Genomic DNA, 22,610 nt, shown 5'->3' with positions numbered 1-22,610 from the left:
GCTACTACTGCTGCTACTACTGCTGCTACTACTGCTACTACTACTACTACTACTGCTACTACTACTGCTACTACTACTACTACTACTACTGCTGCTGCTGCTGCTGCTGCTGCTGCTGCTGCTGCTGCTGCTGCTGCTGCTGCTGCTACTACTACTACTACTACTACTTTTAAAGATAAAAATAGAATGTACCAAAAAGCTTTGGAAACTTTGGCACCCTTGAAAGACCTTTAGAAAACATTGATATAGAATGTTAAAATTCTCAAATCAAGATATGAGAATGTGTAAATACATTTGAAGAATTAGTTATACTTACAACAACAAAACCAAAAGCAACTACTTATTTCACTACATCTAGTGCTACAAGGATTTTAAATCAAAGCTATGGTGCCCAAAGGCTGTCGAGGTATACAGTTGAAGTCGGAAGTTTACATACACATTAGCCAAAAATATTTAAACTCAGTTTTTCACAATTCCTGACATTTAATCCTAGTAAAAATTCCCTGTCTTAGGTCAGTTAGGATCACCACTTGATTTTAAGAATGTGAAATGTCAGAATAATAGTAGAGAGAATGATTTATTTCAGCTTCTATATCTTTCATCACATTCCCAGTGGGCCAGAAGTTTACAAACACTCAATTAGTATTTGCTAGCATTGCCTTTAAATTGTTTAACTTGGGTCAAACGTTTTGGGTAGCCTTCCACAAGCTTCCAACAATAAGTTGGGAGAATTTTGGCTGGTGTAACTGAGTCAGGTTTGTAGGCCTCCTTGCTCGCACACGCTTTTTCAGTTCTGCCCACAAATTTTCTATAGAATTGAGGTCAGGGCTTTGTGATGGCCACTCCAATACCTTGACTTTGTTGTCCTTAAGCCATTTTGCCACAACTTTGAAAGTATGCTTGGGGTCATTGTCCATTTGGAAGAACCATTTGCGACCAAGCTTTAACTTCTTGACTGATGTCTTGAGATGTTGCTTCAATATATCTGCATCATTTTTCTTCCTCATGATGCCATCTATTTTATGAAGTGCACCAGTCCCTCCTGTAGCAATGCACCCCCACAACATGATGTTGCCACCCCCGTGCTTCACGGTTGGGATGGTGTTCTTCGGCTAACAAGCCTCCCCCTTTTTCCTCCAAACATAATGATGGTCATTATGGCCAAACAGTTCTATTTTTGTTTCATCAGACCAGAGGACATTTCTCCAAAAAGTACGATCTTTGTCCCCATGTGCAGTTGCAAACTGTAGTCTGGCTTTTTTATGGCGGTTTTGGAGCAGTGGCTTCTTCCTTGCTGAGCAGCCTATCAGGTTATGTCGATATAGGACTCGTTTTACTGTGGATATTGATACTTTTGTACCTGTTTCCTCCAGCATCTTCACAAGGTCCTTTGCTGTTGTTCTGCGATTGATTTGCACTTTTCGCACTAAAGTACGTTCATCTCTAGGAGCCCTTCTTGAGCGGTATGATGGCTACGTGGTCCCATGGTTTTTATACTTGCGTACTATTTTTTGTACAGATGAACGTGATATCTTCAGGCATTTGGAAATTGCTCCCAAGGATGAACCAGACTTGTGGAGGTCTATAATTATTTTTCTGAGGTCTTGGCTGATTTCTTTTGATTTTCCCATGATGTCAAGCCAAAAGGCACTGAGTTTGAAGGTAGGCCTTGAAATACATCCACAGGTACACCTCCAATTGACTCAAATGATGTCAATTAGCCTATCAGAAGCTTCTGAAGCCATGACATCATTTTCTGGAATTTTCCAAGCTTTTTAAAGGCACAGTCAATTTAGTGTATGTAAACTTCTGACCCACTGGAATTGTGATACAGTGAATTATAAGTGAAATAATCTGTCTGTAAACAATTGTTGTTAAAATGACTTGTGTCATGCACAAAGTAGATGTCGTAACTGACTTGCCAAAACTATAGTTTGTTAACAAGAAATGTGTGGAGTGGTTGAAAAACAAGTTTTAATGACTCCAACCTAAGTGTATGTAAACTTCCGACTTCAACTGTAGCTACAGTAAAGTCTATAAACATTGATAGAAATCCTATTATTTTGTCATGTGTCAACATATCGCTAAGGTTAAATGTAGCTAACAGCTAGTTTCAATCACAAGTGTTACCCTCCATCACTGTGATCCATGCCACTACCATTGCAGTTACTGTGGGGAGGTAAACAACATGCAGATCAACTTTTAGCCAAATGTTTCAATGAAAACAATAAAGACAGACAGACAGACAGACAGACAGACAGACAGACAGACAGACAGACAGACAGACAGACAGACAGACAGACAGACAGACAGACAGACAGACAGACAGACAGACAGACAGACAGAGGGACAAACAGTAACATACAGTAAAAAACAGAGAGACAGACAGACAGGCAGTAACAGACATAGGGACAGACAGTAACATACAGTAACAAACAGAGAGACAGACAGACAGGCAGTAACAGACAGAGGGACAGACAGTAACATACAGTAACAAACAGAGAGACAGACATACAGACAGTAACAGACAGTGTGATAGACAGACAGTGACAGTAACATACAGACAGACAGACAGTAACATACAGCGACATACAGAGAGACAGACAGACAGACAGTAACCAACAGTAACAGACAGAGGGACAGACAGCAACAGATAGTAACAGACAGCGTGACCGACAGACATACAGACAGACAGACAGACAGACAGACAGACAGACAGACAGACAGACAGCAACAGACAGACAGACGGACAGACAGACAGCAATAGACAGACAGACAGCAACAGACAGATAGACAGCAACAGACAGATAGACAGCAACAGACAGACAGACATACAGCAACAGACAGACGGACAGCCAGACAAACAGACAGACAGACAGACAGACAGACAGACAGACAGACAGACAGCAACAGGCAGATGGACAGACGGACAGACGGACAGACAGCAACAGACAGAGGGACAGACACTTTGAAGGTCAGTGTGACTTGAAAGCTATACAAAGAGAAAGACCCCCTTAACATGGTGTATTACCACTCCAGTAGATATACAACACAGACCGTACAGAACGGTACACCATCTACAGTACATAGTCTCATAGTCACCTTCGCCAGCGTTGTAGGCCAGTATGGAGCGGGTCCTCAGCTGCTTGCCCTCGATGGTTTTGCTGGAACAGGTTTGGGAGCAGGAGGACCAGGAGGTCCAGTCGCTGAGGACACAGTCCTTAGGGCAAGGCACATTACAGGCGATGGGCTCAGGGGCAGAGGCTCCCCCACACAGCTCCTTGTCCACCATGTCACCTGGGTGGCACAAAGAACGGTACGGTCAACAAATGCACACCATTCTAACAATAGAAAAACAATAATTGATTGAACTTTTATATACCTTTTCAATACAGAAAAAAATCTCTAAGCTACAACAGAATCTGTAATTGTACTACACTTTATATAACTTAGCAGACTCTTATCCAGAGCTATTTACAGGAGCAATTAGGGTTAAGTGCCTTGCTCAAGGCACAACGACAGATTTTTTCATCTAGTCAGCTCGGGGATTCAAACCACTAGATTACCCACCCCCCCATTATAATGTCTACAAAACGATAAACCACCCCACAATGTCCTAGTCTATTGGCGGGTTTGTTTATATATATATATTGTTTCCTTAGTGTCATTGAACGCTAGTCAATTTCAACCCACACAATTCATTAACATAGACATTCAACTTGATCTGTTGTCTTCCTTTTGACATCACAGTTGGATCAAATGTTTGGTAACTGTTTAATAGCGTGCAAGGATAATCTCTACCGTGTATTAATAATGATGTCGCTATTCTCAACGCAACTCGATCTGAATACTGAATTAGCTTTGGACAAAGTAAGTACAAACTCACATGGGACTTAAACATTTTCCACTTACACATTTGTGATTCCTGACCGGGTTATACTATAACGCCACATATTCTGTATGTGCTTTTAACAGGTTAACCTTTTACTGTAGTGGGCAAAATCAGGGTCACACAAACCGATCTTCTTTGCATCCCAATATTACACTTCATATACGTCACAGAAGACTGAAATATAACAAAACCGTTTGACATAGATACACCGGATTTTCTGTTGTTTAAAAAAAAAAAAGAAGATGTTGATTAATTATGAAATTAGGAAAAATATTAGGAAATATTGTTGCAATGAACTTGAATTCAAAACATTTCTCAGCACTCCAAATGAGCAACACAATGGCTCTGCATTGTGAATACGTATCTTCCGACGGTTGATTTGTGCAATTTCAGGCTGAGGATGAGTTGAGCTTCAAACCCTCCGACCGGCCTGCCTTTACATTAAGATGACACTTTGAGGAGTGTTCAGTGAACCAATCGTGACTGAACCAAGACAGTGTGGAAATGCGAAGTGACAGGGAAACCCAGTGGCTCTCACGGTGGCGGAAACACGAACGAACAGAACACCCTTTATTAGAAAAACTCCAGGCTTAGTGAACTGAGAAAAACGGTTCCTATTAAATGAGTCAGAACAATATTAATACCAGTACAGATCAGAAACGCTCAGTATCGACAGTGGAGTTTCAATGACATTTGTATAGACTTTTGTCTGCGGTGTAGCTGTTTGTTGTTGGTGTGGCAGTATCATACAATTCAGCCTCAGTATGGCAGACAGACATTGAGCCCAGAGTCTCTAGGGCAAAAAGTAGCACGAAATCATAACACAACAAATCAATTTCCATCAGCGGAGACAGGGGAAATCGGTCAACGCCAGTCAAGATAGGCAGAAAAACACATAGAGGTTGTGCCTCTCACAAAGCTACTAGGAAGACATCACCTGACCTGGCAATAACCCTGAATGCCACTAGAGGATGTACATGTACAGTATGTGTCCTGTATGAGGTGAGATGACAATGTAACGTAGGATGAGGAACTTTATAAATATATTTCAGAATTAGGAGGATGACAAGAGGTCATTGTCAAAGGAGTATCGTAGGAGTATGATTTGGACTCAATCCATTACGGTGCCTGTGTTTATCTCTCTCTCTTTGATATCTCTCTATATCTCTTAGTTAACACTCAAACTAGGAATGGTGACTATACTTGGGATTGGTAACATAGCATCTTTGTCAATTACACCCACATTCTGAAACCTGCTCAAAAACCCAGACAGCATCTCTCTGCAACGACTGCCATTGTCTTTAGTCAAACATTCTTCAGTAATAAATTGGAACAGTAAAACCACGTAGCTGCAAAGTTAAGGGAGTCCCCGAGACTCAGGGCCAGAGAGAATTGATTTGATTTAGTGCGAGCATGGTTTAATTGCTCTGGCTGAGAGAGTGAAAAGGAGGGAGGGCAATATGTGGCTATGCTGAGCTAGGGAAGCGTTAAAGGAGACTGGGAGGGGGATGTGAGGTGGGGGAGAGCGTCTGGAGAGAACTCCATGATAAATGGCAGCCATGATAAATGGCAGGGCGGCTAAACACCATTCTCTCTCTAGTCGTCTCCAGCTCTTCACTCACTTACAGTATAGCCGTAAGTTAGAGGGTTGGTAGAGAGGTCACCTTGAGCAACATGATTTTTCATCCAGAGGGTGAGACCCTGACTTAAGGCGTCATCATGCTTCAGTTCTGCTGGTGCCTAGCCGAACTAAATGAGTGTGCTCGCATACTCCCTTAAAAGACCTTCGCTTGAAAAACAAGAAAACTGAGGAGTAGCTTCCATCTGGCTACAACCATAAAGGCCTGATTGGTGGAGTGCTGCAGAGATGGTTGTCCTTCTGGAAGGTTCTCCCATCTCCACAGAGGAACTCTAGAGCTCTGTCAGACCAACCATCGGGTTCTTGGCCACCTCCCTCACAAAGGCCCTTCTCCACCAATTGCTCAGTTTGGCCAGGCGGCCAGCTCTAGGAAGAGTCTTGGTGGTTCCAAACTTCTTCCATTTAAGAATGATGGAGGCCACTGTGTTCTTGGGGACCTTCAATGCTAAATACATTTTTTGGTACCCTTCCCCAGATCCAGATCTGTGCCTTGACACAATCCTGTCTCGGAGCTCTACGGACAATTCCTTCCACCTCATGGCTTGGTTTTTGCTCTGACATGCACTCAACTCAACTGTGGGACCTTATATAGACAGGTGTGTGCCTTTCCAAATCACGTCCAATCAATTTAATTTACCACAGGTGGACTTCAATCAAGTTGTAGAAACATCTCAAGGATGATCAATGGAAACAGGATGCAACTGAGCTCAATTTCGAGTCTCATAGCAAAGGGTCTGAATACTTATGTAAACAAGGTATTTCTGTTAATTATTTTTAAGAAATTTGCGAACTTCACTTTGTCATTATGGGGTATTGTTGTAGATTGATGAGGACACATTTTTATTCAATCAATTTGAGAATAAGGTTGTAGCGTAACAAAATGTGGAAAAAGTGAAAGGGTCTGAATTCTTTCCGAATGCACTGTATGCACAATCTTTCCCGAACTGTTTCGTCTGGGAAGCATGCGGATACCTTTACTCATCACAGAGGTAAATAGTTAATCTGGAAGTGGTGGGCTACTCTTGGGGGGGGGGGGTGTATCAGGGAGCTGAGCTAACAATGTGGTGGATTCTGAGCATAATAGTATTATAGAATACTAGAATACAGTTTTGTTGTACTATGCTTGCTTAGCAGGCAATACTGGTTGAAATAACTTCTTAACGACGTCATTTCAATCAGTTTTGCCTGTTGGCAGTGTTCTACATTAATTAGTCATGCAAACTAAAAATAAAGGACTGTAATGAGCATTAACCGAATCAATAAACCCATAGACTGCAATCACAGAGCTTTATCTACAATCACACAGCAACGATTATGGAGACTAAGTTTAATGGAATTAAGGAGGGAAAAATCCAATTGAAATAATCTTTTTCCGATAATTGGTTATTACTATGATTTTCCTCACCAGTGCTGTTGACACACTGGACCTGAGGTATCTGTGTCCCTGGGCCACACGGCAGCTCCCCGTCGGGGATACACTCATCCAGGCTGACCAGGCGCCAGTCCCAGCAGCTGGGTTCGTCACATGGGACAGCCTCCACCAGGTGAGGACAGTTCCCTGGTCCACCTGTTGGCTCATTGCTGATCTCCCGTTTCCTCAGTTTAAAACCTGTCGAAAGAAAAATACACATTATTCCATTTAATATGAAAAATATATCATGAAAAATACATAAAACCATATGAAAAAATATATAATAACTCTGAAAAAATACATAATATGCCTAATTGTCCTCCTTTGGAATTGATCTCTTAAAAATAGAATAATTGGATATGTTACTATGATAAGATTGGGATTAGTGTACAAGTGCAAGCAAATAATTGCCCAGTTAATTGTTGGCACTTTACCAGATACTGTGATCATACTGACCATAAATTGATACAAAAGAGAGGATTTCATTGTGAAGAGCCAGCATGTAATTATCATGTGGGTGTTGGACCACCCACAGATGTTAGATACTACCTTCATGCCAGAATATCTTTATTCAAGAGGACCTTACAATGGCTACAATAACACCAACTACTAGATATGCACAGATAATTACTGTATAATCTTCTGAAACAACGCCATGTTCTGTAAATTCCATAACACCATGCATACCTGACGGCAAATATTTATCATATAAGAATCATATGACATACCGTATGGCAAGTTAACACTGTTTATGCTTCATAACAGTGGTATGGCAGTTGACATTAGTTTGATAAGAGGAACATGCAATGTATATTAAAACGCATAATACCACATATGTGTTATGCTAGCATTACGACATCAAATATATCCACAGTCACCTGAAACATTCCAACCCGTACCCACTAAGGCCTTGCAGCGGATATACAGGCAACACTTCATTTGGATAGTCCCAAGTAGATGGTTTATAACTGTTCAATAACTGTCAACAACATTTCAGCTCACTATCAGTGGACAGTAACCCCAGCCCTAACCTTAACCCTTATCCTAACCCTAAACTTAACTTTTACGGAACCTTTATTCTAACCCTAACCCTAAACCTACCCTAACCCTAACCCTAACCCTAATCCTAACCCTTATCCTAACCCTAAACTTAACTTTTACGGAACCCTTATTCTAAACCTAACCCTAAACCTACCCCTAACCCTAACCCTTATCCTAACCCTAAACTTAACTTTTACGAAAGCTTTATTCTAACCCTAACCCTAAACCTAACCCTAACCCTAACCCTAACCGTAGCAAGCATTTGTTTATTAACAGAGAGTTTGTTAATAATATGACCATCCGTAGATCATCTACATGGGACTATCCAAATAAAGTGTTATCGACATACGATAGTCCCACTCGGAGCCTTATCCACACACCTTTCTTCCCTTCTTGGACATCACAGTTCTCATAGGTGCAGGGTCCCCAGGCCCCCCATGGGGACACTTCACACTCGATGGGACAGAGGATGTGACACAGCTGGGACGTGTTGGGGACGGGACCCCCACACAGCTTGCTGTCCACAGGACGGGATGCTTGGGACATGGAAATAAGGAACATTCAAATATACTTACATTATAGTCAGTAATATAATGATATATTAAGAAATATATGTACACACCCCTATGTATTTATTTGTACAGTGAAGCTAAAACATTAAATTTGGCTCTATACTCCATCATTTTGGATTTGAGATAAAAAATGTTTCATATGAGGCGACAGTACAGAATATCACCTTTAATTTGAGGGTATTTTCATGTTCATACAAATGAAAATACCCTCAAATTAAAGGTGACATTCTGTACAGTCGCCTCATATGAAATGTATGTAGTCCCCCCATTTGAGTGACAACGTTACAGAAGGCACAAATATCACTACTATATCACTACCCAAGACATGCTAACCTCTCACCATTAGCATTTTTTGGGGGAGTATGATATTTACACCTCTGTAACTTTCTCACTCATCATAGTTCGGGATTATCCGTAATCAGGATACACATGAAATCAAATAAAATTGGATTTGTCAAATGCTTCATAAACAACAGGTGTAGACTAACAGTAGAATAGCGGTGCCTTTTCCAACAATGCAGAGTTAAAGATAAAGATACATTATTTACCATTCATTTCTATTGTGCACAACATAATCTGAAACACAACCAAAACAAACTGCAAACGCTTGATGTAATTATTTCATGCTAGAAATATGGCTTTTTTGTTTTTAACTACACATAAGTTAATTTGTCCAAATACTTGACACCTTCAAATGGGGGGACTAGATACATAAAGTATTTTACATTTCTTAATGGTAAAACAGATATGTATGGAAATAACCTCAAACAAAAAGTGTCATTCTGTGTGAAACATTTGATCTCAAATCCAAAATGCTGGAGTATAGAGCTAAATTAAACGTTGTAGCTTCACTGTCCAAACAAATACTTTGGGGAGTGTACATACCAACATGGTCATAAATATACTGATATAATCTGAAAAATACCGATATAACCAGACAAATACTGAGAAATAGATGAACTGTTAGATTAGATCCACCTGTGGTACTGTATTTAAGTATTTTCTTGGAATCGGCTGAGTATATTTTCCATTTATCTGTTTGATCTCATCCCGTACTTGTCTTCATGCAGAATGTTTACTAGTGTGCTTGGTTATGACAATGCAGAGGAGAATGCCAAACGGGGAAAAAAACATTGGCTTTTCCTTTTAAGCACGCCTGCACGGTACATAAGGTCCCAGAAGAGAGCACATGAAACCCACAGTAGAGGTCTACAGTGTGTGAAGTGCTGCCATATTCCTTCTAATTTCCCTTTGTTATAATCGCCCCACTGTTAGCATACCTTTAGCATTTCAGGGTGATAAATGAACTCTAATGAACCTTTCAGTGCTATCTAACACTTGAAACAACATGAAGCAAGGCCTTACACTCTCATTGAAGACACATGAAGGCTGTACCGAAGGTGTGAGCGAGCTGCAGTGTCTCCTCTCATACATATTCTATGAAGAATAATCCAGTGCTATGATTCCCCTGTTGTAAACGCTTCAGATTTAGAAGCTGTACACACAATGCGTATATTCCCGCAGAGGAACTTCACTTCACGCAAAGGAACAAAAGAGAGGTTGTTTTTCTCGGCAGGAGGATAAGTGAAGCCGACTGTGAGACGCCATTTTCTGGATGTTTCTTAAATGCACTTGAATACATGGGTTTGTTTGGAGTTGGAGTGGAACGTTTGGTGGGTGGTTTTATGTGTCTGTCACATCAAAGCTGTTTTGGGATGCAGCAAAGCGCCGGTTGTTCTGGTTGATGCAACAAAGGCTCTTGATCACCTGACAGATTGTCCAAAGCAAAATCCACTACCATTGGCTACACTGTCTAATTGGCACCCCTCTGCCACAGCATATGAACACACACACACGCACAGATGCAATGTGCAGAGGCACGTGGGCACACATGTGGACACAAACAGACATACACACACACACGCACAAATGCGCGTACGCACACATGTAGACACAAACACCTGTAAATATGCACATACACGTACAGACACTCAATCTATGATCCAAACATTGCATCAACGGTTGCAACACTTTCAATCAATTGCACTTGTACACAAACACACTTTCTCACTAAGCAGGATGTGAAGACCAAGATGTCCTCAAACGTCTCTCTCCCAAACTCTGACAGCTCCAACAATCCATTCAGCGCTTCAAGTCTTATCAAGTCAAGAGAGCTGAAAAATAATTATACCCAACGTACAGCGAAAGCAAGCGCAGCTTTGAAATTGATATGCAAAAGGCATTATTCCCTTACAAATAGTCAAATACTGCATTTGATAAGCCTGATAATCCTTCTATTATTAGTGTGTAGAACAGATTTAAATCTAAGTACATCAAACCATTCTGAATAGAAATTGTCGACCAACAGATTAGTGGTGTTTGTGATAAAGAAAAACCCAGCATCTTCATTACACAACTTATACAATGTGCTTGTATTTCCTGCATTGCAATGAAACTACAATGGCAAATGTCCCCTAGTGTAACTAATGTGAGTGTTGCTTATTGTGTGCCAGAGTAGAAAAACAGGAGGAAAAACGTCTCACAGATGCTTTGCATATTCCATTTGGAAAAACAACACTGAGTTATTTCGCCATTCCCACAAAAGCTTAAAAACTCGTCCCGACGTGCCAGGCAAATACTTTGTTGTCCTTTTCCCATACCACTTCTTGAAAGCTTTTATGCTCAAACTTAGTTGAAACCACATGTTAGTGTTTCAGAAAACTACACCACTTGAGACGCAAAATCTGCGGAGAGGCCAACCTATCAAAACACCGTCATAGTATCATCCATCAAAACAGAAATGCATGTGTACAATACCCACTGCAACTGAGACACATTATTAGGAAGGAAAAGGGGAAAAGTAGAAGACAGAAGCAGCAAGGGGGAGAAGAATGCGGTCGACAAGGCAGAGAGAGGAGGTTCAGATTGGTCTAAAGCACCTACCTGTAACTTCAAAGCTGATGGATAGAAGAGGGGGAACACTAGGCTTCTGCTGGTTTGAGGTCTGACCCTCTGCAGGAACAGGGAGACACAACTATTAGCAACACAGTCACTGGAAAGGGAGAGGGTTTTGGAAGTTGAGGCATACGTTAAGCGCTATTACAGGAGTCGAGCTGTTTTCCAATATGAGAATGAGGCTTGTAGAAAAAGGATGGGAAGCGCTGCAAGGATACACTTGTCGATCTTTAATTGAAGGTGCTCTAATAAAATCAGTCTAGTTACTCCTAGAAACTGACCAACAGTCAGTTTTGGATTTTCCCCCTCTAGAATGGTTAAGGTTTGGATTTAGGCAGGGTAAGGTGATCCTGGACCTGTGCTTAAGGATGTGTTCTAAGAGCGTGGTGATTTAGTTTATGCATGCAGTGGGGGTTGCTGCAGACTTCATTGAGGCACTGTCTGCCTGTGTCTGTCTCTATCTATGTGGCAGCTGGGGAGATTACCCCCCTGATGGGGGACGAGGAATCCTGCGCCAGGAAGATAAGAACACTCTCCCTTCTAACTCCCACACACACGCACGCACACACACTCAGACAGGCACACACGGGAACGCATGCACATGCACGCACACAACGCACGCACACACACACACTCACACACGTGGGAACACAAACATACACATACATTTCAACAAAATCGTTAGTACATTCTCCTTTAATGTCAGTCAATCTTTAACTGCTTACTAAAGCAACGTGTTTGTCAACATGCACGAGGAAATGATGTGGTTTCAGTATAGAATGAGAGAGAGACTGTTGTCAATGCAAAGAAGCCCAAATTGCGGTAGTGACATAAAGGCGTATGACAGTAGTGACAGAGTATAGATAAACATTTATTCAGAAAGTATTCACACCCCTTGACTTTTTCCATATGTTGTTGTGTGACAGCCTGAATTGAAGATTGATTAAATTGAGATTTTGTGTCACTGATCTACCCCATAATGTCAAAGTGGAATTATGTTTTTAGAAATGTTAATATATTAATTCAAAATGAAAAGCTGAAATGTCTTGAGGCAATAAGTCTCCAACCCTTTTGTCACGGCAAGCCTAAATCAGTTCAGCAGTAAACGTTTGCTTAACAAGTCACATAATAAGTTGCATAGACTGCAATAATAGTGTTTAACATGATTTTTGAATGACTATCTCATCTCCGTTCTCCGCACATACAGTTATCTGTAAGGTCCCTCAGTTGAGCAGTGAATTTCAAGCACAGATTCAACCACAAAGACAAGGGAGGTTTTCCAATATTTCGCAAATAAGCATGGTGCAGTTATTAATTACACTTTGGATGGTGTATCAATACACCCATTTACTACAAAGATGCAGGCACCTTTCCAAACTCAGTTGCCGGCGAGGAAGGAAACCGCTTAGGGATTTCACCATGAGGCCAATGGTGATTTTAAAACAGTTAAAGAGTTTAATAGCTGTGATTGGAGAAAACTGAGGAGGGATCAACAACATTGTATTAACTCCAAAATACTAACATAAATTACAGAGTGAAAAGAAGGAAGCCTGTACAGAATACAAATATTCCAAAACATGCATCCTGTTTCCAATAAGGCACTAAAGTACTAACTTTTTTTGTCCTGAATACAAAGTGTTATCTTTAAGGCAAATCCAACACAACACATCACTGAGTACCACTCTTCATATTTTCAAGCATGGTGGTGGTTGCATCATGTTATGGGTATGCTTGGCATTGGCAAAGACTAGGGAGTTTTTGTTGGGGATAGAAATAAATGAAATAGCGCTAAACACAGGCAAAAACCTGCAGGAAAACTTAGTTCAGTCTGCTGTCCAACAGACACTGGGAGACAAAGTCACTTACCAGCTGGACAACTACCTAAAACACAAGGCCAAATATACACTGAAGTTGCTTACCAAGACAACATTGAATGTTCTTGAGTGGCCTAGTTACAGTTTTGATTTAAATCGGCTTGAAAATCTATGGCAACACTTAAAAATGGCTGTCTGGCAATGATCAACAACCAACTTGACAGAGAGTAAATCATTTTTAAAAGAATAATGCGCAAATATTGTACAATCCAGGTGTGCAAAGCTCTTAGCTACTTACTCAGAAAGACTCACAGCTGTAATTGCTGCCAAAGGTGATTATATAATGTATTGACTCAGGGGGTTGAATATCTAAGGATTATCTAATCAAGACATATTAGTGCTTTATATTAAATTAAATTAAAAAAATATATATAATTTTTCTGCCACTTTGACATTAGAGTATTTTGTGGAGATAGCTGACAAAAAAATACAATTACATCAATTTTAATCACACTTTGTAACCCAACAAAATGTGAAAAAAGTCAAGGGGTGTAAATATATTTCTGAAGGCACTTTAGATGTCACTGCTGTGTGTACTGTGTATGATATGACACACAGAGTTTGTGTCCGTGTTTGTGTCTTGTGGTGCGTCGGTCACAACAGGAGAGATCTTCATCATACTTGAAGGGGCAATATGCGATTTTTACATAGGTTTTTGGACTTTTAAATGAGTGATATATACACATTGATCCTTGAAGAATATAACTTCGAAATGCCTCATGAACTGGTTTACCCCATGAGAACCCGAAAATATAAACTTGTTTTACTTCATTGTTTATAAACACTGTAATTGTAAAACAAAACCCTGTATAGCCTCAAAACATGGTTGAAACTAAAGCTACGGTAGTCAGTCCTTGCATCGAATTTGAAAGTGATTACATTTCTCCAGCCCCATCCCTCAGCTGTTTACCAAATCAGTGGCGGGGTGAACACTTTGTTGTTGTTTGAACTGCAGATTGCCCCCTTCAAGCTCAAGTTAGCACTTTCTCCTGTGCACTAAAAATATTGGCTGAATAAAATTATCACTCCACCAACAATTACCGTTCCAACGACAGGAACATCTGATATAATAGCTAATTACGCTTCTCGCGTAATGGAAATGCTTATTGTTTTTCTCACACCATCTCCACTGGTGGTGCTTAGCCTTAGAATCCTTGCTAATATAATTACCAGTGCAGCATTGACTTAAACTGGGCTTGACAGGTCAGAGTGTCAAAGCCGGAGTGCTCTCACTTTTCTAAGGCTCAAGAGTCACACCAGGACAGTTGATGATGCACAAACCAGGTTATGTTATGAAAGCAGCCCCACTTCCCTTGTTGCCTCTCCCTGTAGTATGCAGTGTTCAAGAGTTGCTATGGTAATTCTGTAATGGCTACACTAATTGTAGAGCACAAAGTGTGATTTTAATGGCGTTATTCAGATACTGTTGTTGTTGTTGTTAGGAAATGTCGGAATGGACACAAGGTATGGAACTGTGAATACTGTACATGACAATATGTGTTACTGAATTTGTTTGACACAAGACACTGACGTGTCTCTGATGCTGAAATAGTTTGTAACAATTTTGTCTTTGTTGTTGTGAAATATTTGGGACTCTTTTGTACAACCTTTACAGACTTGAGAGCGGCAACAATATCAGATGTGGTACTACATTTGTCATGTTATAGCAAAGTCTTCTTTGAGGTTGATTATTACACATGAGATGGCTGGAAGGTTTAGGAACATAACACCATCAGATATGCATCCGTTTTTTGGTATTGGGACAGTTTTACATAGGAAAGACCTTGTTATAGGAACGTGTTAGGGACAGATCAAAATTTACTTGGGGGAGGGTGGTCCAAAATGGGGGAAGGTTGTGTGTTTTTTTTAATTGGGCAGTGTTTTTTTCCCCCTGATTTACATTTGCTCTTCTGCTTGTATTTCCCCTATAAATAATGACTTGACTTACTTTTGACATTACCCTAATAAAATGTTGAAACATTTGTGAAGGTTTGTTATGGTGTGGCTGTTATTTAGCTTTAGCTACTGCAGGCCTATGATGTAAAGGCAATGCGCCCCGGCGCTCCAATCGGACTCTGACAGTTGAACTTGAGGCGAGGAAGACTTATTTCAGACCTACCAGAGTTACTTCTATAATCTAACAATATAATGCTTATCTTTATACAAAATATTCGGATTGAAAATGAACAAATTACCCTCCTTCTGCACTCTATATCTGTATAGCAGACGCAGTAGCCGTCTCACATAAAGAAATGCAGGTCGGTGTTGTAGCATGTCACAGGCATATCTCTCTCTATCGCTCTAGGGTTAGGTCTAAGCTTCTCTTCCTTTATATAGGCTATATGTATTTATTCAAATGTTCATATCGTACAGTGGACACCTAAGCCCATGGGCCTTATGCATGCAATGCCCTGATACATGTAGTGCTCAGATGTCTGACAGCTGAACCGTGAGGTGGACAATTCATGTTTTAGCAAATTAGCCTAAAAACCAATAAAAAAAATAGGCTATAAAGTTTTGCATATGATACACATCAAAACACAAGGAATAGTGTTTTTGTCATAGGCTGTTTAAGGACATGTAAATGTGGCTCATTGGGCCAATATCTCTTGTTTATTGATGGAGCTGGATGCATATGGATGCCTTGTAAAATGTCTTAAATGTCCAGTAAATTAAGATCTTCCCTTCCCTTGTTTCCAAAAGAAAACTCTGAGATGGCATATTCTTCTTATGAAGATTTTAGAATATTGCACAAAAATCTGTCGCCAATTGGATGGAAGCCTAGCTAGTGTGCTAGTCCCGTGTCTCTATGATTATGCCTGCACCTCATGGTTCACCAGCAGCCCTAAACATCGAAAGAATCCGCTACTAGCCAAACAAGCTGGTAAGAATTGGACTTAAACTCCTCCCTCATACTCATCTGGAGGTTGGGTATTTTTTTCATCTTTATCTCTGTAATTTGTCTGTATCTCTGTAATACATCTCTATCTCTGCAATGTGTCTGTATCTATGTAATTGTATATGTAGAAAATAGGGACCACAGTGGAAATAAGTCCCAGACTTATTTTAAAAATCTTCGTGTATATATGTTTTTTTTTTTTTTTACTGACAAATAAAATCAATCTATCAATTCAAACTGTGCAGCGACCAATTGATGAATGGAAAGACTCATCTGTTACAAAACACCAAAAAGTTGAATGTCATTCAGAGATTGTCAAGTCTTCTTTACTGAGTAGAACTACAAGGTAGGGAGGGAAGTATTTTCTGTTTGTGGAGATTGACATAGTCTATTTATTGCGGTGTTGAAAACACAAACCATGATATCGAAGTGCCAGAAGTCGGTATGCTTTGTTTACTGGTTGTGGCGGCGCACTGGCACAGAAAGCTGTCAGCGGAAAACTCTTTGCATATGTCTTATATAATTATAAATATGGCTCGTCCGGGGTGGTCGGTAAACCCCGAACCTTTTGGCCCATCGACTGTGAAACAAAAGTATGCAGAAGTCGATATCCATGTTTATAAACACAGGGTCGTAAACATGATTTTTAGTTCATTCTACGATAGGGGAGGGTGTTCCATTTATTTTAATGTACAAGGGGTGGGTCATGTGAAAAGATTTTTTACCTTGGGGAGGTGGGTGCATATTTTTTTTAACGACACCTTGAGTTGGACCAGCCCCCCCAGTACATTTTGGTCTGTCCCTTATATATAGGAAAGACTTTGTTATAAAAAAAAGTGCTATATAAAGAAAAGCCTCATTACCATCTTTGTCTTTGAGGTTGTTGAGGTAGGTCAGTAGTTCGGCGTTGGCCTGGACACAGTACACCTCTCGATTCTGGAGCCCTCCCCCACACAGGCCGGTCTGGTTGCTACGCCGACGGTCCTGTTGGCTTAGCAACGAGTCCACTCTACAGTCGCTCCACTCTGTAGTCCTCCAGGTGTAACTGTGACAGTGACAGAGATGGGTGTGTGGGTGTTATGCTGTCAAAACACATTTAAAATCTGACTGAGGTTTCTTTAGCTAATCAAATCCCTGACCTGTCTGTGCTATAAAAACACATTTGTCAATTGTGTGTTGATCTGTTCTACCTGCATCTGAGGCTGCAGCTGCCAAACTTGAATTACACTAATCCTCATCGTTCCACTACAACTTCAATTGCTATCAGCTCCGTGTTCGGCTAATTGCTTCCAATCCATGTAACACATGAGTAATGCGAAAGATACATTTTAGTCCTAGAAATAATCCATTTTAAAGGCTATGTCTCGACTGATAGTTTTATAGATGGTGTGGTTTTGAAGTATTTTGCAGAATCGGAACAGGAAAGCTCAAGTGTTATTGGAAGGATTGTGTAAAGACGGGATACAATGTCAATGAGGCCAATCTGTGCGTGCGTGTGTTTGCCTGGCAGGTTACAGGAGAGACAATATTGTCAGAGACTCCATTTGAGTCTGTGTCTGGCAAAAGCTCAAACACACCAATCTTTCTCTGTATGTTCTCTCCTCCACCACACACACACACAGGCCCATACAAACCAACTCCTACGGGCCACCCAGGAGAGCAAATTAGCTAGGTGAAGTAGCTAATGGGAAATCAACAGGAGGAATGTATCACCTCTGTCAGTGAGAATCCAGTAGACTTCGGAAAGTTAGTGCACTAAATGGTTCCAATTTGTTGAAAACTTCCTGGAGGCCTGTCAGGTTCCTGAACTATGTACGGTAGTATCTTTCGACACACTGATACTACTGTGTAATACATTACATTTGGACATGACATTTTATTATTTTAAATTCCACTAATACAACATTGCCTTCACCCACGTTCAAGCTCTAGGCCTTCCATAAATGTTCTGTATATTTCTTATCATATATTTAGTGTAAAACTATAACTTCCACACATACAGCCACACATCCTCATGACACTAAGTGACACTCACGTGGCGCAGGGCAGTACTCCATCCCCCTGGGGGTCACATGGCTCTGTCTCCTCCAGCGGTGGGCAGTCCTCCCCCTCCCCCACGGAGAACTGGTGCACTCGTCTGGTCCTGGAGCGTTGGCCCCTGGAGGACTCAGGGTCTGGGTCTAGACAGGCCTTGGAGCAGGGGCCCCAGTCTGCCCACTCGCTCAGTTTACAGTCCTTAGCGAGGATGCAGGACTGGACTGTCAGAGGGAGGTCCCAGGGCAGACACAGACTGGAACACAGAGGTAAGGCGAGAGCAGAAGTGGCAAGGTCAGTAATCTGAGATCTGTCTGCGATCTGCTTGCAATTTGCGACAGTGGATGTGAAAGCTGGTGCTGAGGGAGCCCTGTGTGTGTTGGTGGTCCTAGAACAAGTGGTCAGTGGGTTTCGAAGTCAGTTGAGGTAAATTTTGAGGTAGAATTTGGCGTATGTTGGTTGAATTTGTGGAATGTTGTTTTTTGTCCTGTCTATTGCAGTGTATCACTCATCAAGGAACATTGTCTTACGTCAGATAGATGGTTGTGTAGGATTGACACCACTACCTATCGGAAGACAATGGGAAGCCAGGGGTCATTCATCAATGAGCTGGATGTAAGTACATGATACTAATACTATCATGTACTATAATGTATTAATACTTGTACTATAGTAGAATCTACACTACCATTCAAAAGTTTGGGGTCACTTAGAAATGTCCTTGTTTTTGAAAGAAGAGCACATTTTTTGTCCATTAAAATAACATCAAATTGATCAGAAATACAGTGTAGACATTGTTAATGTTATAAATGACTATTGTAGCTGGAAATGGCTGATTTTGAATGGAATATCAACATAGGTGTACAGAGGCCCATTATCAGCAACCATCACTCCTGTGTTCCAATGGCACATTGTGTTAGCTAATCCAAGTGTATCATTTTAAAAGGCTAATTGATCATTAGAAAACCCTTTTGAAATGATGTTAGCACAGCTGAAAACTGTTGTTCTGATTAAAGAAGCAATAAAACGGGCCTTCTTTAGACTAGTTGAGTATCTGGAGCATCAGAATTTGTGGGTTTGATTACAAATAACTTTCTTCTGAAACTCGTCAGTCTATTCTTGTTCTGAGAAATGAAGGCGAGAAATTGCCAAGAAAGTGAAGATCTCGTACAACGCTGTGTACTACTCCCTTCACAGAACAGCGCAAACTGGCTCTAACCAGAATAGAAAGTGGAGTGGGAGGCCCCGGTGCACAACTGAGCAAGAGGAAAAGTACATTAGAGTGTCTAGTTTGAGAAACAGACACCTCACAAGTCCTCAACTGGCAGCTTCATTAAATAGTACCCACAAAACACCAGTCTCAACGTCAACAGTGAAGAGGCGACTCCAGGATGCTGGCCTTCTAGGCAGAGTTGCAAAGAAAAAGCCATAGCTCAGACTCGCCAATAAAAATAAAATATTAAAATGGGCAAAAGAACACAGACACTGGACAGAGGAACTTTGCCTAGAAGGCCAGCATCCCTGAGTCACCTCTTCACTGTTGACGTTGAGACTGGTGTTTTGTGGGTACTATTTAATGAAGCTGCCAGTTGAGGACTTGTGAGGCATCTGTTTCTCAAACTAGACACTCTAATGTACTTGTCCTCTTGCTCAGTTGTGCACCGGGGCCTCCCACTCCTCTTTCTATTCTGGTAAGGGCCAGTTTGCGCTGTTCTCTGAAGGGAGTAGTACACAACGTTGTACGAGATCTTCAGTTTCTTGGAAATTTCTCGCATGGAATAGCCTTCAATTCTCATAACAAGAATAGACTGACGAGTTTCAGAAGAAAGTTCTTTGTTTCTGGCCATTTTTAGCCTGTAATTGAACCCACAAATGCTGATGCTCCAGATACTCAACTAGTCTACAGAAGGCCAGTTTTATTGCTTCTTTAATCAGAACAACAGTTTCAGCTGTGCTAACATAATTGCAAAAGGGTTTTCTAATGATCAATTAGCCTTTTAAAAAGCCTTCTAAAATGATACACTTGGATTAGCTAACACAACGTGCCATTGGAACACAGGAGTGATAATGGACCTCTGTACGCCTATGTAGATATTCCATTCAAAATCAGCCGTTTCCAGCTACAATAGTCATTTACAACATTAACAATGTCTACACTGTATCTGATCAATTTGATGTTATTTTAATGGACAAAAAATGTGCTTTTCTTTCAAAAACAAGGACATTTCTATGTGACCCCAAACTTTTGAACAGTAATATACATTATACTAAGCATATTGTAATAAGCTGTATTCAAGAGTCCTTAGGGAACTGACTGGCATTGAACCCTAGTACTCAACCCTTCATTCAGAATCATCACACCTTAATAAACAATGCAGAAAAAAAGCTGGGAAGCCCCCACATTTAGGTAGTGAATTGGTTGCTGGTTCAAATCCGGCTCAAAGGACCATGAGATGAGGGGTTTTGTACATGTAATACAATACAATACATAAAGTCTGAAGGGTTGTGCCTCAAAAGCATCAGAATAGTAACCACAACTGATCAATCACCAAAAGCAATCACTCTGTAATCATTCAACTTGCAATTAGAGCTAATGAATAAACGCTGCCTCTTTAAGCTCCTTCAAATGATTAGGAATTAAATCCGACTATTTTCTGTTCCTTGCACCGCAGTGTGCATCGCCTTTCCCCTGAGGCGCTGCAGCTGACGATCTTTTACTGCTAATTACAGCTCTGCTTCATTTAGAACCCTCTAATTTAGACTATGCCGATGACACACTTCACCTCTAGCTTCTCACACTTCTGCTAGAAACGAGTGCAACTGGTTTGAAAAACGCTTGGAAAAGAGTCTGAGTTGTGTTTTTAACCCCTCTGTCTCCACAGATTAAGATACCTTTGAATTGTTTGATGTGGTGGGCCTGCAGGTGTGACGTCACGACAAAGATTTGTTGTGCTGCCAACAAGGCACGCAGTTAGAGTTCGTTCTCAGTGAAAAACATTCAGGAATTAAAACAAAGGTTTTGTGACTCAGTGAGGATAATGGCTCGCTTCCTGACTCAGATGAAACTTCACACATGCTTAAAAAGCCTTAAAGCATCCATTGACCCTTTTCACGGCAAGTCGATCTCTTTCAGTATTTGATGTTTTTGTTGTGTCAACTTTTTATTATATTCTGCATTGTTGTGGGGGTTTTGAAGTCTTGAAAGTAGTCATATTTTATTTTTTATCTCCTTCAGACAGATCGGGGACAGACAAACAATTTCACTTGAAATAAGGGCGTAATATTATTTCAAAAACACTCAAACTCTCATTTTAAAACCACTAAAGGTTATTCAACTAACAACAAGAAATTCCATGAAATTCCACAAAAAAAGAGTTTGGTTTCTGTAGAATATCCACATTGAACACAAACATGCTCATTACACGAGGCTTTGGCTAAGAAACATGTGGTACAATTGAAGCCAACAACACTGTGTGGGTCAGGGAATGTAAAACCCTGGGAGAAATCTTTTAACCATCTTTTTTAGCGCCTTGATGAAAACACAGTTTAGAAAACAGAGTGAAATGTTTGGAAGGCCAGTGAGGCCAGTAAAGATAAACATAAGCATGGTAGCATATGGGAGACTCAAATTTGAACTAAGAGATGTAAAGTGATACTTTCTAGAAGTGCTTCTGGTGGTAAACGGAAACCTCAGAGGCCACCATGCAAGCTGGAACCTACAGTAAATAGCCTACACATGCATGCTGATTTCATATGATTACATGTAAAGCCTGCCACTATTCTACAACCAGACTAAAACAAAGTCTAATGAGTCAAGAGAAAGCTGTGGCCCAACGAAGACAGATGTACATCAAACAAAATGGCAAATGAAGTCAGCAAGATGTTCAGAGGACGACTGCCTAGATTCGTTGGATATTGCTTCAGAGAGAACCCAGTAAACCGGGAACATTCCCAGAACATTAGCTAAGATTCTCATTAAGTTCTAGTTGGGTTTTATATAACATTAGGATGATGACATCTCAAAAACATACTTAGAATGTTTTTGATAACAAAATGTTTATTTTATTCAGAAAATGTTTTAAAGGAAATATTCTTGGAATGTTTTCTTAACATTCACGAAAATGTTGTGCACAACATCTGTAACAACCACCACAGAACATTCCCCCAAATGTTCTCATTAGGTTTCCAGGTAATGTAATAACACAATGTACCAGTAATGTTTTTAGAACATACTGCCACAACGTTCTGGGAACGTTCTTGCAACATCAGGCAAATGTTTTATACAAACATTGT

The 22,610-nt window shown here is 40.6% G+C and overlaps 1 protein-coding gene across 2 annotated transcripts in view; it reads right to left on the bottom strand.

Moving 5' to 3' along the window:
• LOC115177928 (thrombospondin type-1 domain-containing protein 7A) overlaps window positions 1-22,610 on the bottom strand; it is a 98,294-nt gene that overhangs the window by 35,689 nt on the left and 39,995 nt on the right. For both annotated transcript variants that reach the window (XM_029738925.1, XM_029738933.1), the window contains exons 3-8: window positions 18,319-18,573; window positions 17,147-17,328; window positions 11,499-11,567; window positions 8,364-8,519; window positions 6,937-7,140; window positions 3,103-3,297 (exon numbers count right to left, since the gene is read on the bottom strand). In XM_029738925.1, the coding sequence (XP_029594785.1) occupies window positions 3,103-3,297; window positions 6,937-7,140; window positions 8,364-8,519; window positions 11,499-11,567; window positions 17,147-17,328; window positions 18,319-18,573 (1,061 nt within the window). The remainder of the gene's footprint in view (window positions 1-3,102; window positions 3,298-6,936; window positions 7,141-8,363; window positions 8,520-11,498; window positions 11,568-17,146; window positions 17,329-18,318; window positions 18,574-22,610) is intronic.

This window comes from Salmo trutta, chromosome 3, assembly GCF_901001165.1.
Source record: "Salmo trutta chromosome 3, fSalTru1.1, whole genome shotgun sequence".
In the NCBI taxonomy this organism is placed as follows: domain Eukaryota; kingdom Metazoa; phylum Chordata; class Actinopteri; order Salmoniformes; family Salmonidae; genus Salmo; species Salmo trutta.
Note: the sequence above shows the minus strand (reverse complement) of the source record. Positions and strands in the feature narration are given on the sequence as shown.